The following is a 17,734-nucleotide window of genomic DNA, read 5'->3' as shown; positions in this document are numbered from 1 at the left end:
GGGAGGGAGGGAGGAGCGCTTGCGGGAGGTCCGGGAGAGGGCCCGGGCATTGGTGGAGGTGGTGATGGAGGCGAGGAGGGAGATTGGGAACGAGGCAGTGGCCCGGGTGCAGCGTTACGAAAGCATGATGATGTAGGGGGGGGAGGGAGGGAAGGGGGGGATGGCGGTGTGCGATGGCGAGGAGTAGGGGGGGAGAAGGAGAAAGTGTGAGAGAGAAAGGGACAGGGGGGAAGTCAGGGGGAGGGGAGGCCTGAAGGGGTAAAGAAAGCGCATTGCACTCAGGATCGTTTCCTCACACCCTCCATTTCAGGCAAATTAAAACCATTTATTTGAGATAAGGGGCCACCAGGCCTCCCCAAGGCATCGGCACTCGCACGCGTTGCACACACGCATGCGAATAGTCCTCAAATGTTCCCAGCACCCCCCATTATAAACACTTTTCTGACACATAGACAGCTTGTCGGGTATATATATTCCGCCTACATTCCGAAAATCACCACTCGCTATGAAACACATTTTCCCCTCAATATTCTTTCCATCCTTATCACCCGCTTCCGAGAGTCAGTGGGCAGCAAGAGAGAAGGAGAAGGAGGGGGGGAGGAAGGGAGAAGGGGTAAGATTGCACGCCTCTCAGCCCCAGCCGGCACCACAATCAGGTTCGCCTCGAAAACCCAGACACGGGTCACCTGTGGCCTTCCTCCTCCCTCCCCTCCCTTCCTCCCTCCCTCCCGCCCTCACCCCCGCTCTTCCTCCTTCCCTCCCTCCCCCACCCTTCCTCGCATGCGTGCATCCACGAGAACTCGAAGCCTCATTGCCCCCCCCCCCATAATCTTTATCGCCGGGGCGGGCTCGAGCTCAGGGCAAAGTAACCCTCCGCGTTCTCGCACATGCTGTTGTCCGCCTCCACCCCCCCTACATACACCACGGCCGGGCTCAGAGTCACCGTCGGCATCATTCCCCGCAGGGACTCGAGCTTGGCCAACGTCCGCTCCACCGCGGCCCCGTGCCTCTCCTCCTCGGATTGGGCCTTTTCCCTCCCGCCCTCCCTCCCCTTCCCCTTCAGCAGGCAGGCGATGCGCCGAAGGTCCAGTTTCTCGGACTTGAGCACGTCGCGGGCACGGAAGCCGTTCTGGGGGTTGTGACTTCCCATCGTCCAGAAGGCCACCACGGCCAGGCCTTGGAAAGGACCCTGGGCCAGGAAGGAGAGGAGGCGGCCGCGCCAGGTGGAGGAGGAGGAGGAGGAGGAGGAGGAGGAAGAAGGGGTGGCGCGGTAGAGGAGGTGGAGGGCGAGGAGGACGGAGAGCGGACTCAGGAGCGAGGGCGGGTGGGAGTAGGCGGCGGAGGAAGCGTGGCGCACCAACTCCTGCAGGCGACGGCGATGGGCGTGGAGGATGGCGTCAACGGCCTCCTCCCCCCTCAGCGTGACGAGGACGTCGTAGGCGTGGAAGTACTGCGACACCAGGCATGGCTGCAACTTCCCACCTGCCCCTTCCCCGCCTTCCCAGAGGGGTGCCAGGTGGCTTTCTAGAACCTTCGATCGGGCGGCGTGGAACGCGGCCAGGCTCCTCCGACAGGGCGGGCGATGGAGGCAGAGGGCTTCGTGGCCGGGAGGGAAGAGGGCGGACCAAGGGTAAGGGGGTCCGGCTGCCGCCAGCATGGAGGACTCGTGGACGCTGCCGTGGATTTGAGTGCTGCCATCGCCCAAGTCCATGCATTGCGGCGTCCATCGGTCGGCCCACAGCCTCCACAAGCCTTCCTCTCGGTCAAGGAGGCCGAGGGCGGCGGTGCTGGTGCAGGCTAGGGCGAGGAGCGTAGGCAGGTCCAAAAAGCACAAAAAGACCCGCGTTAGCTCCAAGGGTAGCGCTGGGAAAGGGAAACCATTGTGATTTTTAGGCGAACTGGCCATTTTCTCTGCGTTTTCCTGTAAAGTCACTCCGTTGTGGATCGAGCCTCTTTGTTCAGTCTTGATCTATTGCCGCCCACGACTGCTTCATGGCTTGCAAAGCGCCTCTGCTTCGCGGTGGAAAAGCTACAAGCGCGTAAAAGTCTGCCGTCCTGTGGTGAGAAAAGAAATGCACGGGGAGTAAGCCAATCAGTTTTTTTAAAAAAAAAACTCGCACACAAGCCAGGGCCCGGCACCACAGCAAGAAGGACAGAGGCGGCTTATGTATACTCCTGTGCTGTCTTTAACCAGCGAAAAGAGTTGTGAATTACAACAGAGCATTAAAGAATCTTAGATTATGCATGCTGACGTCCAGTGGCACGGCTTGCTTTTTGGACACATGTGACACATCTTCTGAACCGCCCTGGGAGCATTCGGTTGCGGTTGCACTCAGACAGCTTCGCTGAAGCCGGCAGGCATGGCCAGCGAGTCCTCGCGCGTCGCAAAGTTTTACCCTCTTCCAAGGAAGGATTTCATTCCCAGGCGTCCTTTTACATGCCTTCTGTGGGTGCACGCCCTCTCTGCTATGTATCTTGCCATTGTGCTCCATAGGGGACGTCAAATATTCATTAAAAGGCACCACGCTGATCCACCACTACTGAAAGATAAGAAATAGAGATACAACATAAAATGTTAAAGCATAGCTTGTTTTGCATTACTCGTGTACTCGATCGTAGTTATCTCTATTGGTTTGCAATCGTTTCCTCCAAGATGAGCTTCACGCTTCAGGTTCCACTCCTATTGAACCACTTCATTTTTTCACGTGCTTCACAACACCAAGCTCCACCTCCACGAGAGACATAACGCCTATACCACATTACTTCAAGAAACTGAATACCCCCTCTTCTTCCGCCGCCCCTTTGGGGACGTCGACACAGCCCTTGAGGCGAATGCACGTATCGATCGTGTTGATCGTGGCGATGATGGCTTCGTCGTCGCCGTGGCTACGCAGGTAGAAGATGGAGCCAAACTGAGAGCGGAGACGGTTCCAGAACGCTAGGCATGGATAGAGAAGAAGAAATTATAGGGAGCAATGTCAGCGTGAATCCTAATAGAACCAATCAGCATCATTTACTGATAGTACTGCTGTTCAAAATGCCCTCAAGGAGCAATTGGTTCTCCCATACAGGCGCTCCATGGGCCCTTCTTTTTAGCACACAAAAAATACATTTTGACCACATGCCACACAAGTATCTTGCTCGCAAGTCGTTCTTTTCCTGCAAAAGAGAGATTCATGTCCACCACAGAGGACCCCGCCCCCCGCGCATGACGTTTCTAGTACCTGGAGGAAGCAAGAGCTGCAAACCGCTCCCCACGTTGAAATTGAGCAGGTTTCTTGTCGCCACCTGCTTGATATTCGCTGGCCCCTTATCAGCGACCACCACGATGCTTTTATCGTCCAGCCCCCAGTAGTCCTTGATGGCCAGCCCCGGCGTGTCGGGGTAGCTAGGGAGGCATGCAGGGCAACGCGCAGGGGGTTAGGTGGGGGAAGGGGATGACGACGGGATAGAAATGCGACAATGGCAGGAAATGGCGTATTACGCTGCTTACCGTTGGCAGAGGAGGCGGACCTTGATGCCGGAGTCCTTCTCCAGCGCATCCAATTGCTGGCTTAGACGCTTCTTCTGACCCGAGGTTAGGAATCGCTCCAAGTCAATGACGTTGCTCCGCTCTTTGGGGAGAAGCTCCTGGCCAGGAACGATGTGAGGAAAGGGAGGAAAGAGGGGAGGAATGAATGAGGTGAGCTCGGGAGGAGACGTTGAAAGGACCCGCGTGTCCCCAAGCCATACGCCCTCAAGGCCCTCTTTTTGTATCTAAATCTACCCTACACGTACTGGTTTGTTGACGCCTTCCGGACGGGCCCATACAGGTTGAAGAGAAAACGTGCCGATGGTCAGCAGTCCTAGGAGGAGAAAGATTGTGTAAGTTGTGAGCTTTTGTGCGAGCGACAAGGATGCTCACCCGATCCCACAGGAAAATTAGCAAATAGAGATAGAATTATCTAATTAAAAAAATAAATTGTTCAAGATCGCAAAGGTAGAGGGACCCAAGAACCTTTTGAAAGCATCAACGGGGAATACTTTGACGCGTTGCTGGCACTTACCGGCTGAGAAGAGTCCTCCCAGAAACCCATGACGGGACTTTGTGGAGGGGGGATGAGCGGCAAAAAAGGGATTACTTCCTCCATGATCTGATTTTTCAGTAGCCTTCCTGGTCGTCAGAGTGCCCCTCCTGCTGCTGCCAAGAATGCCGCTGTCATCTCGGACAACTGAAAATCGTGCATTTGGTTGAACGTGAAATGCCCCGGACCCAGCCAAAAACCATAAAAGACAAAATGTCTTGAAGGTAGTGCCTTGAGGTGCGTTTCGAGGCTGCATGCTTTTCTGTGTGAGCAATTCGACAAGCGGGCCAACTAAGCTCTGTGCGAGAGTGTGGGGGGGGAGGTTAAATAAGTCTTCCGGGATCCGTTGAAGAAATGGATACATTTCTGAACTTCGGATAGTAATGTATTTCTTCGCACAAAAGAACATGTGGTATATTGATGTTGTCTTGGCTTACAAACGGCTGAGTTGACGGGTAAAGTCGCCCGGCGGACGCGCTCGAGGGCTAGCAGGCAACGATCTACCAACCTGTCACTAGCACACTATGCTTGCATAGGAGTCTACAAGACGAAAATGATGTTCCACGCCTCGGTGGTTTACCAATCATATACGTTACATATTTGCATTGTGGCAGAAGCAGTATCTTACGTGGCCATAAACGTCGGTCTAGGCATCGAAAATTTCACCACGCGTTATCCCTACCGCACCTTTTTCCAGCAAACTGAAATAAACAAGGAACTTCATCTTAAGAAAGGAAGACACAGAAGATCTAGCTTTGTTCTCTACGCATATTCTTTGACGTTATCTTTGCCTGTCTGTGACCTTTTTACCTGCCTGTCTATAGAGCCCGTGACAGAGATATGACGTTGACAAGACCATGGACATGTCCCACTGCCCACAACTCGTCTCCGCCTCACATCGCCGGCTTCATTTCTAATTTCTACATGCATTGTTTCCATACCTTACAGATGTGAACCGCATACACATCGAAAACAGAGCGACCGCGCACTATGTAAGCTTACCCCGAAGATATATTCCCATTTTCTGTGGCCATCGACTGCCATTCTGCTTTACTTTTGTTTCGCATAAAGTTCAGTCAGACCATAGTTCGTGACGGTTCCGCGACTGGGAGAGGGAAGGCTTCTCAGCCGGCCCTATGATCGAGACGAAACGCCGTAAGCTAGCAATGGTGCGACTCCAATTGTATTTCTCCGTCCCGCGCACGCTGTGGCTGTTCCGTATCTCCGAACAGACTGCACATTGCTGCCGCCCAAAGGCAGGATGTGCATCCCTGATTTCTTCGATACTAGTCCCACCTTTTATCGAGATATGGTGACCTGTCCCGCGCCCCTGCACCGACGAGACCGAGCACTCCCTCCCTGTTCGGGACATGCCTGATCCCATTACAGTCTCACCATAACCTTCCCTTTCATGAAAATTCACCCCGTACCCCCGAATCCCCGAAACCGCGAGACCCCAAAATCCAAGGACCCCAAACCCCGGATCGGTGTTCGCGCCCCCATCCCCCCAACCCCCCGACATCGTCTGTCCCAGACAGATCTGTCCCGCAAATTAAGAGAGCCCGACATGCTCCACAGCAACATGAACCTACTTTCCCCACTCAAAATCGCACTTTTAGTGGGAGGTAGGGTACTAGATACCACCCCCGGAAATGTGCGTCTATGTCTGAATGCGCGCACAGTGGACGCTCAAATCGTCCCAGAGGGGACGTTTCAGTCCTTCCCCTCGCACCACGCTGAAGACTCGCGGCGCCACACCGTATCCTGGCGTCACCTCCCCGCGCTCGATCGTCTCCTCCAAGATCAATTGCGCTAGCTCCTGGACCTCCCCCTCCCTCTCCCCCCTCTCCCCCCGCCTCGTCTTTCTTCGCAAAGAAGGCCGTGGCCAGGGCACCCAACTCGTGGAAATACCACATGTCCCCCACCCCGTCCGAGCATGCCACCACCGTCCAATCCTCCCCCGGCCCCACCTCGAAGACGGCCACGTCAGGCTCCGCCCATATGTAAGCCGCTCTTTTCTCCTGTCGATCGCCGAGCGAACGCGTCATCTGAATCTTTCCTTCCCCATTCACAAGCACTGTTGCGCCCCAATTCATGTGTCCATGCCCCTCCAACGCCTTGAACACCTCCCACTCCCCGCCCTCCTCCTCCCCCGCCTTTAAGCGCTCGAGCACCATCCTTCGGATGCTCTGGCTGCCTCCAATAGAATTCCGGTATCGCTTCTCCACCTGCTCGCACAGCCAGTCCCGTGTCTCCGTACACACCTCGCTGCTTCCAGGCTTGTACATGAGCAAGGGCTCCTGCGTCCCGTTCCTATCCGTCATCCGCATACCCCCACAATTGATCCGCCCGTACACCACCTCTCTGGGCATCACCCCCATGCGCGCGCACCGTGCCAAGTACCGTTGCCGCTCCTCCGGGTTGTCCCAGGCGTGCCGGCCCGTCAAGACCTGCACCCTTCCCGTGCGGGTCTCCACCAGCAGGACTGGCGAGTCCCCCACATTGCTCACCACCCCAAACACCTTCCCGGTCAAGGCAAGCAATTGGACTGTCGACCCGGTCGTGCCTCCTGTTGGGCTTTGCAGTTCTTTCTCCAAGTATTCTTCCAAGCACCGGTACCGCTCCTCCTCCACCCGCCGGACTCCGCCCACATCGCCCGCCAAGAGCGCCTCCAGGGTCTGCATGGTCGTCCGCCGCATGTCGCGCAAGAACATCTCCGCCGCCATCCGCGCTGCTTCCTTGCCATGCAGCCCATGCCCGTCAAATACACCCATCACCCTCACCCACTGCGGCCGGCCCTCTCCTCCCCTGTCTTCTCCGGGGGGCAAGACGAGTTCCGCCTCCGCCAGCACGTCCTCGCCGTACAAGACCAGCGGACCCTTCACTTGCCGGGCCGGACCTCTGTAGGCCTTTCCACGGCCCGCCTTCCCAAACCCCGTGCGGCAGGAAAGGACCTGGCCCTGCGTGAAGGGGGAGGACAGGCGTGGCGACGTCAGATGAGCCGGCGACTCGTCGACCAAAGCAAGCTCCTGCAAGCTCAACGGGTGAACCCGCACATGCTCGGCGCAAGGTGGAGATGGGGTAAGGTCGCGGTGGATTTTGAGCAACTTGGCCGCGGTTGCCCGGGCGGCGGCTGCGGCGGCAGCGCCGGGGTCGGGCCGTACATCCCTGTCTTCATCCATTTCAAGTTCCGACGACTCGTGGGGCAAAAACATCTTGGTCACCTCCAACCTCCCACGCGCAGGTCCTGATGGGGAAACGTCCGAGGAAGTGGAGGCTGCGCTAACGGTGGTTGTCGTACTCAGGCTGCTAAGACCCTCACTTGCGAGGGAAGGTGCGTGCGACGGACTCGGTGGTCCACTTGCGCTGCTGCCGCTGCAGGTGCTGCAGGTGCTGCTGCTCTCCGAGTCAGTGTCCGCGTCCTTAATCCTAACAACAGTTTGTCTCTTCCCTGAGGCGGGTAAATGCGCCGCCCCTCCAGGCAAGGAGGCGGTGGGTTCCAGGTCTGTCGAGAGCAGCCCTCCGTGGCCTTCCACCAAGACGCCACAAACGTCACTGACAGGGTCCTTCGACGTGGATGTATTCGCTGGAACAGGATTCGGCACGTCCGCGGGCAGGAAAGGTTCTTGCAGTGTAACAGAGTCGCCGTGCGTCGTTGACAGTGTCGGCGACGATGGAGAGAGGGGCGCCGGGATCAAATGACTGAGACTCTTGCCTTTACAAGGGGGCTGTGGCACGCCAGAAGGCAACAAGGAGCAGGTTGTACACCTCAAATGACTAGTTTCGTGATTGCCCTCCTCTGGGGGTGACCCCAGTGGTTTGAAGGGCCGATGCTTATGCCGGACTAATGCAAGGGACTCCGTTGCCAGAGCGCCCAATTCGCCTTCGTCCTCTAGCTTTCCCACCTTTTCGGATGTTTTTCCAATCTCTCCTTGTGCAATATTCACTTGAGGATTGCACTTGATCGAGCAAGCGTCGACACCGGGCAAGGAGGGAACGTAGCTAGATTCGTCCTCTGAACCAGCTGATGTGGCGACCTAAAAAAGAGGGAAACGAAAGTAGGTGGGCGGTCGTTAAAATTATCAGGCCCACTTTCCATAGGCAGAAGTATCGTGACTTTGCAATTGACAAGCTTTCGATTAAAATGCGTTCACGTTCCAAACCATGTCATATGGAACAACTGGAGCTCCGTCCACGCACCTGCTTTCTCCTTCGGTCGTCCTCCTTGGGGGCAAATTGACCAAGGGAAGAAATAGTCTGCCGCGTAGGCATATACGACGCCATACCACGACTGCCACTTATTGGTTAGATATGTGGGTCATGCGAGCTGAACCTGCTGAGGTATGTAAGTGAATGGTGACGTGAACACTGTAAGGTAGGTGCCAGCCCTCCAAAGGTAATTCCTCCTCTCGAGTCGCCACGGATCTCCCGATCTGTCTTCCGCTTCTCGCGGCGCCCGCCACCCCCGGACTCAGTACTGAGCGAAGAAAACACATGCCCAGCCTACAGTGGGCCATACTAGAAAGCATGCCAAAGGTACTGTAGCATCGATGAAGGCATGTGATGGGCGTGATTCGACCGAAGTCACACGGGCACTAGTTCCGAAAATGGGAGATTCCCTACGGCATCTGGCTGGCAGGATGGGTCAGTCGCCAAAGGCTTGGTAGGAAAGGCGAGAAGTGGCATTGAGTGGATTTCGCCAGGAGAGTGCAGGGCATAGATAAGGCGGCATAGTAAGTTCAAAGCAACACGATATTTCGAAATAAGGAGAGTGATTTGATCGTGAATTTTATTTCTTAATAACAAGACGGGCGAGTGTAGCAGCGGAAGAAGGTTCGGAACGTTACACTATTAGATACTATTCACAGAAATTTCGTGCCGATCACTTAGGATCATGTCAATCTGCAGTGCCTACATGATATTTGGTACCCATATGTATTGCAGATTTTTTTATAACCCATCCATTCCTAGCTTTTCATTAGGCGAGGGGTATTGCTATCAAAAGTACTTCATAGGCGTAGAAATGACGGGGAAAAGAGAGAAAGCGCGCCTGGTCTAGTTGGTTATGACACGTCCTTCACACGGACGGGGTCGGCGGTTCGATTCCGCCGGTGCGTACTGCCGCACCTTTTTATCTGGATTTTGGGTGTAAATGAACATCAGCGGAGAAAACACCACAGAACATATTTCTGCTTTTTGTACCCTATTAATTTTCTTATTTTCTCCTTGGAATGGTTGGAATGTTAAAAGACGAAGGGCCAAAAATAATGCACGAAGTGACACTATCCAGACTTGAACTGGAGACCTTCTCCATCCCGAATTGTGCTCTACCTGAGGTATGAGCATCGTCAAGGAGATGTGATAACCAACTACACCATAGTGCCCGCTACGCTTAGACTTGGACGACCTTTGCTTATTTGAACATATGATGGGAAGCTATGGACGAAAGATTCGAAAAAGCGCAGGTCTATGTCTCACGCAACATTTCTGAGATCCCCATACTACACCTTATGTATATCTCCCATGTTAAGTATGTAAGAATTGAGACATCACGGTTTGGATGTCTGAAATATTCTCATCTGTGACCTGCTTTAGCATTTCGTAAGGCAACCCTTGCATATTTAGACCATGAACGGAAAAGGCAGGGTCTTCACCAGACATGTCTGTGCGATAAGACATAGACTATTGAATAACTTCTTAAGGATAGTAATTATCAAAATTTCAAATAAATACAAATTAATATTACCTCTTACGTATGCTTTAATTAAGAACACAATGCTTGCAGTGCGACGGGCTTAGTTCAAAATTTTGAAAAGCGCAGTTGAAGACGGACGTATCTCGCTGGCTTGTTCCAAAACGAAAATGAGGCTACGCCAGCATCGGTGGCGCTTTATCTTTTCTTTAAAAAGTATCTCTGGTAGTATAATAGATCATTTTTCAATTCAACAGTATCCTCATAAAATACAGACCTACACAGCTGGGGGGAAGGGAGATGCTGCCTGCGCTGCGACCATTCTTTAGCCTCGTCAACCCCTTTCCCCTCCCATTGTTTTTCTTTGTCCTCGTCGTACAAAATCTACAAGCTTTTGAGCTGTCATGCGGCCAAGCTCGGGTCCTTCCATCTACGGCAGCATTCTTTTGCGCCAATATTGTTTCGTGGAAGGCTGCCACAGTCTATTCACACATAAATTATACCGATTTTCGCGCCGGTCCTAGGCTGACGGATGCGGAGCAAGACCATATCGCACAACAACGATATAAGACTTTACTTAACGGGGGAGATCATCCCTCCGAAAGCTGTCCGGATCGAAAAGAACAGGAAAGACGGAGGATGCCGCGAAGCGTCGCAACGTCGGAGACATGTCTGGCATCCCCGCAGTTGCCCGGGCCGCACGTATCCTCGCCCTCGGCACCGGCCTTGATCGGCGATGCAAGGCCTTGCCAGCAAGCTATGCAGCGATTTGTCTGTGCGAGTGTCTTTCCTGAATGTCCCCAGGAAGGCGTCGGCATGCCGCATCTTCCTGTCTGCCGATCCGTCTGTCTGGAGGCGGAGTCGATTTGCGGCATCTCCCTCTCCTGCGAGCACCTGAAATCCAAAGATTGCACCAGCGCATTAGAAGAAGGATTTTTTGCCCTTAAGGATGACCAAGACCACTATGAACCCCTGCCTTACCTGTACTCCCTTCTTCTCCTCGTCTGGACGGCCCTATCCTTCCTTTGGCTTCAGCACACGTGCCGCCGGAGCAACCACCATCCACACAGGCTAGGCCGGGGCTCGGGCAGGGCTCTGATGGCAGCGTCTCGACTCTGCCGGGTCCTTGGCTGCGTGCCACTTGCCAAGGTGAGCATGATGCTCCTCTCCGTGCTCTTTTGGGGCACCTGCGTGACCTGGGGGTACTGCTCTTTCTGGCTGGGCGTTTCGCTCCTCAATTGCCAGCTCCTCTACGAGACCTGCCTCTTGACCGGCATCGTCCTGATTGCCAGGGGGTGGTGCATCACTCGGGCCTCTTTTCAGGCCCCTGAGTGGCAGACCCTCTTGGTGCAAGCCTGTGCCTTCTACCTGGCCTCCTCCATGCTCCTCCTCGTCCGCCGGCTCGTGCTCTCCCCCGCCATATTCTGGCTCTGCACTGGCCTTCTGTATGGAAGCGCTTATGTCTACGTCATGTACAATATCTGTGAACAATGTCGGTGCCTTCAAGAACAGATTCATCGTCACCTCAGCACGGCAGGGGGTCATGCCCCCTCCGCCTCATCCTCCCCCCCGCTTTCCCGGTATCATCGCCACCGTTTGGAGATCATGCGCCTCAAACATTGGATGTATCAGACGTTGGGTATCCTTTTGACACTCTTCTTCGGCATTGAGCTTCTTCTCTCCTCCCTCTCGCTCCTACAGCAAATTCTCGTTCAAGAGCCGTTCTTGCAGGCGCGCCTCCCCTTGTGCCTCGAGCCCTTCCTAACCGCGCTCGCCGATCTCGACTCCAAGCTCTGGGTCACGCTGGTCGTTAACGAGACCCTGGAGCTTACCCTCCTCTTCATGGTAGGCTTCCTCTTCCGCCCGCGCCTGATCGCCGCTTTTTTCTATCTCGAACGTGACCACGCGGAGCGAGGGAAGCGCCCAAGTCGTCCCCTCCCCCTCTACCTGATTCCTTTCCCTGCCCACGCCTACGAAGACCAGCCCAAAATCCTAGATTGTGACGTCCGGATTGAAGAACATGGCGCGAAAAACCCGAACAAGGCGGAAACCTCGTCCTTCTCCGCCGCTTCAGGCACCCCTTCCCATCCCCTGCTAATACCACCCCAGCACCTCTCCAAACAGGACTTGCTGCTCGCCATCGCCGCATCCAGGCCCCGCCATAGACGACATCGACGGCCCGGGCGGCTCTCCTTTTCTTTCACTGCCCCCTCTACCCCCCTTTTCTCTTCGTCCCCCTCCTCCTCCTCTTCTTCCTCTTCTTCCTCCTCCTCCTCGCCCTCCTCGTCGTCCCCCTCCATTCCGCCACAAGCGCCGGTCCTGGCAGCCACAGGCGCGGGACAGGTGTCCCAAGACGCCAATGGAATGCTCTCTCCCGACCAGAGCCTGCGGGGCCAACAGCCACAACGGCTTGCAGGCGAACAACCGCAGCAGCAGCAGCAAGCTCAACCTCACGACGAGCCCTCATCTCCACCCGCACAGCAACAAGAGGAGCAGCCGCAACAGGATCAATCTGAGCCTCCCTCGTCTTCGGCCTCTCCACGTGAAACGCAGAGCGACAGTAGCGAAAGGAGAGAAGAAGACGCTCTCGCCGCTTTGCGATGGGCCTTGGCAGGAGAAACGGGGCCCGCAAAGGCGGCGATCGAGTACCACGCCTCTCGCTTCCTGGTGGTGCGCCAGCCCAATGGGCAGGTATTCGTAGCCGTGTGTGAGGAGGGAAGGTGATTGGGGCAAGAGAGGAGGGACGAGAGCTTGAGGCGGGAAGGGAGGAACCGATATGTGGAAAGGGCGCTATGAGCGTCCATAGTAAGGGGGGGCGAGTAGCTGCCGGGGAAAAGGCATGCGGCGCCTTTCCGGTTCATTTTGGGCCCGCCGTAATGGCAGTGTGCTTCCGTCCGACGCGCACAACCCGCACATTGCCATCCATTGCGTCACTGCCAATCATGGGAACGGGCGCGATCACCCGAGGCCCCTGAGAGCACAAAGGTGGTAAAACTCTGCACGGCCACGAGCTTGTATAAAACAATGTTAGAAATGCTTCTGTCCACCTTCGTGGGGCAATGACTAGTTCTTTTCGCCACACCTTTCCATGGCACGGCTCCCTCTTTCCCCCCCCTTGCTCCCGTCCTCTCGCCCCCCTCACATCATGCCTTTCAACCAGTCTGCCAGCCTGTCCGGCAGCATCCAGGCGATGAATAGGCAAAGGTCGGCCCTCACGCCAGCAAAATTGGCGACCACATAGCGCGTCTTGGGGTAGTCGGCGAAGAGGGCGTGCTCAATGGCCGTGCTCGTGACCACGGGGCTATCGCCCTTGGCAATCTGCGCCTTTTTCCTCGCGGCCTGGTCCTCCCGGTAGAAAAATGGCCCGTACAAGCTCCGGAGCTCCGGGGAGAGGAGGGTCTCAATCTCCTGCTGGATCTTCCCGAAGATCTCCGTGCGGACGTAGGCGGGTTCCACCACCGAGACGGAGACGCCGAAGGGGCCGGAGAGTTCCAAGCGGAGCACATCCGAGAGGGCCTCGAAGGCATGCTTGGACGCACAGTATGCCCCTCTCGTGGCCAACGTGACTTTACCCAGCACGGATGAAATTTGTACCACGCGTCCTTGCGAAGCGCGGAGGGAGGGAATGAGCTGCTGCGTCAGATAAGTGGGGCCGACCACGTTGGTTTCCAACAGCTGCCGGAGCTTGGCCATGGGAAGGAATTCAATGGGAGAGTTGGTACTCACGCCTGCGTTATTGATGAGGCCGATGATCGGGAGGGAGGTGGAGTGGAGGAAAGCGACGGCTGCGTCCATGGAGCTTTGATCCGTGGTGTCGATATGGAGGGGGAGGAGGTTGGAAAGATGGAGCGCCTTAATATTCTCTGCATCGACGTCTTTTCGAACGCCCGCGTACACTGTGACATCAGGATAGTGCGTGGCAAGATGTATGGCGGCGTGATTGCCAATGCCAGTAGACGCGCCTGGGGGAACAGAGATGATGAGACATCAGAAACCGAGGACCGCATGGATCTTTTTCATGCATTCGTCTTTTCAAACCGGTTTCCGCGTACCTGTCACGAGGATGGCGCCGGTAGTATGCACAGGAAAACTTTTTCGCGTCAAAAATTCCACGGCGAAGGGCACCAGGGCAAAGATGACGCCCCACAAGGCGAATGCAAGAATACCGCCCTTCATTTACTGTACCAGGGGGACGATGTGAAATAACGATTTTACGAAGGCGTACGGCGCAGTCTCAAATAAATATCATACAGCATTTAACTTCTTGTTTCTGTTCAGGAGCATGCTGTTGTTAAGTGTGCATTTATGAGCGCCTGACACGAAAGATTATCGGCTCACAAGATTCCTTTCACAGAAAAAAAAGGGAAGCGTAATGTAAAACAAGACTGACGATCTCCTAAATCGAAATACGCCTCAGTGATGACGGTCCAAAATAGAGCTAGTATCATCAAGTATGACTGAACTTCTCCCATTTTGACTTACAAATAAAGGTTATGAATGCGCTCGCCGAGGTGTCATTCTGCGACGAGGGGAGGTTGGCCGCCATGCTGGCATGAATGCGAACAAATATATATACTCTGTCCAATAGCCCCTTGCTGGCCCTTTGAATATCTGTGAGCTGATCTATTTAACTGCACTGGGTATTAGGTTTCTTAATTTTTTAGAAAGGCTTTTGGAAGTCCTACGTATTAACGCTAAGCACCTGGAGGAGTACTCCAGTGTCGGTGTACAGGACGATAAAGCATATAAATAACGTATAAACACAGCGCTTGAAATGGAAAATATTCTTTGAAATTAGTGTTATCACGATACACATACAATTAGAATTACCACTTTCTTGGAAAATTTGCTGTTCGCCGATACTCGTGCATTCGCACAATTTTTCTAGCTCCCTAACAAGGCCATTTCACTCTAATAAATGAATCGCCTACATAAAAAGCTCGCACTCCTGTTTCATGACTATTATCCTTCCATCTATAGTGGTTTCCTCGCATCGAGTTTATAGGACCCACCCTCCGCCCTGCTCCTCCACAAGCTGCCTCCCACGCTCTTAGATGTCCCGGCCGATTTTTCTTTCACCCGACATGCGCTTCTGCGAACAACCTTAAGCAGTCGTAGTCGTACGCATTGACGCAAGGTTTCGACGCACGATGCAAGCCAGCGGCCGGAATGCCGCTTTTAGCGTCCGGGTCAGAACGCGAACCTGTCGAGCGCGTCTTGGGCGTCGGCCAGGTCCTTCTGGACCTTCTTCCGCTTGTAGAATATGGGGCAGTCCCGGTTGGAACACAAGATATCCTGGTGGAAGGAGCCCTGGCAACGCTGGCACTGCGTCCACAACTTGGCGAACACACCTTCATGGCCCGCCACCTCCAAGGCTTTTTGCGTGTAGATCTCAGCCTCCCGAGGCGCGCAGTGCACGCAAAGCGTCGACTTCTCCGTCTCGGGAATGGGAGTCTTGCAGCCCAGGCATTTGAGCTTCTTGACCGCAAACATCATGATGCCCCCCGCCTTGGCCGTTGGGGTCGGACGGGCGATCGAACGCGTGTGGTCTCCGGAAAGGAGGCTTTCTGTGGGAGATGATGAAGGGGAGGGGAGTGAGGGGGAGCGAGAGGGGAGCGGAGGCACAGGAAGAGGACGCGGAGGGACCACCCACCCATGGCAGGCTTTGCCACGTGATCGACCGAAGCTTGCGAAGAGGCCACGTCCGAGGCCTCCTATGCCCCCAATCTCTTCCTTGCAACGACTCTCCCTCCCTCCTTTCCTCCCTCCTTCCCTTCCTCCCCGCCTACCCGGGTTGTCGATGATGGGCTCGAACAGCCGCGTGAGGGGGTTACTGAGCTGATTCTGCAGGTAATAGTCCGTGTCAATCGGGATCCTGTTCTCAAGCACGTACACCGGGTCCTCGCTCCGCTCGTAGGCAGGGGCTCCTTTCCCTGCCTGGATGATGACGTAGGCCACCCGGTCACCCACGTTGGGCGCGGTCCCGGGGTCCCTAGGGGGGGGGTCGCGAGGCAGACACGGCAAGGCGGAAAGCGTGAGGCGGGCAGGAGTCAGAGCCTCTGCGCCCACGCCGCGCCCTCCCTTCTCTCGAAGCTGCCCCATAATCTCCTCAACACTCTTCTGAAAGGACCCTGAAAAATCCGGGTATTCTCTCCTGCCTCAAAAAATGCGCCCCTCCCCAGGACGCCCAGGTCCAGACCTACCTCTTCTTCATACGCATCGCCAGCTCCACATGGGCCTGCTTGGCCGCGTACCCGCTTTCGTCGGCAGACTTGCCCAAAGCCTTGGTGATGACGAGGAGGGATATGTCCATCTTGTTCTGGAGGAGCTCGGCGATCACGTGCTTGCAGTAGCCAATGGCGCCGGGGACATCCCGGTCGATCAGGATCTTCCGCAGGCAAGTGTCGATGACCCGCCGGACCAAGAGGCAGTTGTCGCGGCGGACGGTCTCGAGCCCCTTCGTGTCCAGCTTGTCGTACTTGTCGGGCCGGGTCCACAGGAGGCCGGCGTACCGCTTCTTGTTCATGAGCAGGTAGGGGAAGTAGACCTTCTCGAACTCGAGCTTGATGGGGGGCGGGAAAATTTTGGTCACCTGAGGGTAACGGAAAGGGAGAGGCGAAGGCGAGATTACTGACAAAGAACTCTGTGAAGGCGAGCGGTGAGGCGCGCTGCGGCGCGGCAGGCTCCCGGGCGTGGAGGACTCCGAGAGGGCGCCACACAGGGACCCCCGCCGAGAGCGCCCTTCACATCCCACCTAGCCCACCCTTCCCCGCCCTCCCTCGCCCACCTCCTCCGCCGCCCGCTCCGCCAAGGGCATGGCCTCCTCCACGGTCGGGACCCCGAAACGGACCATCACCGAGTCCGTGTCTCCGTACACGACCTCGGCGTTGGCCGAACAGCCTGGGCGAGGAAGGGGGGGGGGAGGGGGAAGGAGGAAGGCGAGGGAGGAGGGGATGGGTCCGTTTCACGTCGTGAGTGAGATTGGAAGGGTGCCTGCGACGGCAGACGCGCGAGTCGCACTGCTACGGATGCCTTGGCTTTGCAGAAAAGGTCTCCTCGCTCCCCGTCTTTGCCCCCCTACCCACCCTTCTCGATCGTGTAGTGCTCTTCCACGAAGGCCTTGGTCTGATACAGCAAGTCTCTCCCGTAGGAGGTGACGGAGGAGGCGATGGGGATGCAAGGGAGCTGCCCGACCGTGGCCCCTGTGAAGCCGTAGACGCTGTTGGCGGAGATCTTGAGGGCCAGCTGCCGCCCGTTCTGGACGGCCTTCTCCATCGGGTCCGTGGCCGCCGCCATGTCCCTCTTGGCGCGCTTCCGGGCCGCCAGGAGCTCGTCGAGAATGAGGGGCAGGATGCCTTTGCGGACGCTGGGCTTGACGAAGGATTCTTGGGAAGGCGTGGTGATGTAGGAGGAAGGGGGAAGCGCCTGTTTCTCCTCCCGGGAGAGGAGGGTGGAGTAGCAGAGGTTAAAGGCCTGCATGATGGAGGGGTACAGAGAGGCGAAGTCCAGGGTGGCAATGGGGTCCTGGTAGAAGGCTTTCTTGGGCTCGATGACGGTGGCGCCCTCGTAGGTGCCCTCGTCTTGCCTGTGGGGGGGGAAGGAGGGAAGGGGGGGGGGGCAGGACGTGAGGCACTGGATCGTGTCCTCTCTCCTCCCGCATCCGACGCCTCTTCCCGGGCCCCCGCGTGAGCTTACTCCTTTCTCCCTTCCTGCCTCCCGCCCTTCCCGTCTTCCTCCCTCGACCCCCCCCGCCTACCGGTTCTTCGGCAGGTTGGGAATGAGCAGGGCGGACTGGCGGCACTTTCTGAGCAACATGGAGAAGACCTTGATCTGCTGCCCGCGCGTGAGGAGGAAGGCCATGGGCACGCCCGTGACACGAGCCATCTCCACGTAATTGACGAGGACGGAGAGCTGGAAGCGGGGAGGAGGGGAAGGAAGGTGAAGAGAGGGAGGAAGGGAAGAGGGAAGGGAGGGACGG

At 56.1% G+C, this 17,734-nt stretch overlaps 4 protein-coding genes across 4 annotated transcripts; all 4 read right to left on the bottom strand.

Annotated features, from left to right (window-relative positions):
• Positions 1–2,573: 2,573 nt before the first annotated feature.
• NGA_0170500 (uncharacterized protein) lies at positions 2,574–4,366 on the bottom strand. The gene is made up of 4 exons (XM_005854101.1): positions 4,047–4,366; positions 3,494–3,630; positions 3,225–3,388; positions 2,574–2,938 (listed from the first exon to the last, which is right to left on the bottom strand). The coding sequence occupies exons 1-4, from the start codon at positions 4,128–4,130 to the stop codon at positions 2,760–2,762; spliced, it is 564 nt and encodes a 187-aa protein (XP_005854163.1). The 5' UTR covers positions 4,131–4,366; the 3' UTR covers positions 2,574–2,759.
• Positions 4,367–5,724: 1,358 nt separating this feature from the next.
• NGA_0170700 (uncharacterized protein) lies at positions 5,725–8,400 on the bottom strand (the record flags this gene model as incomplete). Its single annotated transcript, XM_005854102.1, is given in 3 exon segments — positions 5,725–5,876; positions 5,890–8,101; positions 8,265–8,400. The coding sequence occupies 3 exon segments, from the start codon at positions 8,346–8,348 to the stop codon at positions 5,725–5,727; spliced, it is 2,448 nt and encodes an 815-aa protein (XP_005854164.1). The 5' UTR covers positions 8,349–8,400.
• A 4,450-nt stretch (positions 8,401–12,850) lies between these two features.
• On the bottom strand, positions 12,851–13,939 carry NGA_0170400 (short-chain dehydrogenase reductase sdr). Its single transcript, XM_005854100.1, has 2 exons — positions 13,809–13,939; positions 12,851–13,718 (listed from the first exon to the last, which is right to left on the bottom strand). The coding sequence occupies exons 1-2, from the start codon at positions 13,930–13,932 to the stop codon at positions 12,895–12,897; spliced, it is 948 nt and encodes a 315-aa protein (XP_005854162.1). The 5' UTR covers positions 13,933–13,939; the 3' UTR covers positions 12,851–12,894.
• A 741-nt stretch (positions 13,940–14,680) lies between these two features.
• POLD1 (DNA polymerase delta subunit 1) lies at positions 14,681–17,640 on the bottom strand (the record flags this gene model as incomplete). Its single annotated transcript, XM_005854103.1, has 6 exons — positions 14,681–15,323; positions 15,546–15,748; positions 15,960–16,348; positions 16,544–16,656; positions 16,842–17,341; positions 17,513–17,640. The coding sequence occupies 6 exons, from the start codon at positions 17,638–17,640 to the stop codon at positions 14,947–14,949; spliced, it is 1,710 nt and encodes a 569-aa protein (XP_005854165.1). The 3' UTR covers positions 14,681–14,946.
• Between the last annotated feature and the right edge of the window lie 94 nt (positions 17,641–17,734).

This window comes from Nannochloropsis gaditana (assembly GCF_000240725.1).
Source record: "Nannochloropsis gaditana CCMP526 unplaced genomic scaffold scaffold624, whole genome shotgun sequence".
In the NCBI taxonomy this organism is placed as follows: Eukaryota; class Eustigmatophyceae; order Eustigmatales; family Monodopsidaceae; genus Microchloropsis; species Microchloropsis gaditana.
The sequence above is the reverse complement of the archived record's forward strand: the minus strand, read 5'-3'. Positions and strand labels throughout refer to the sequence as shown.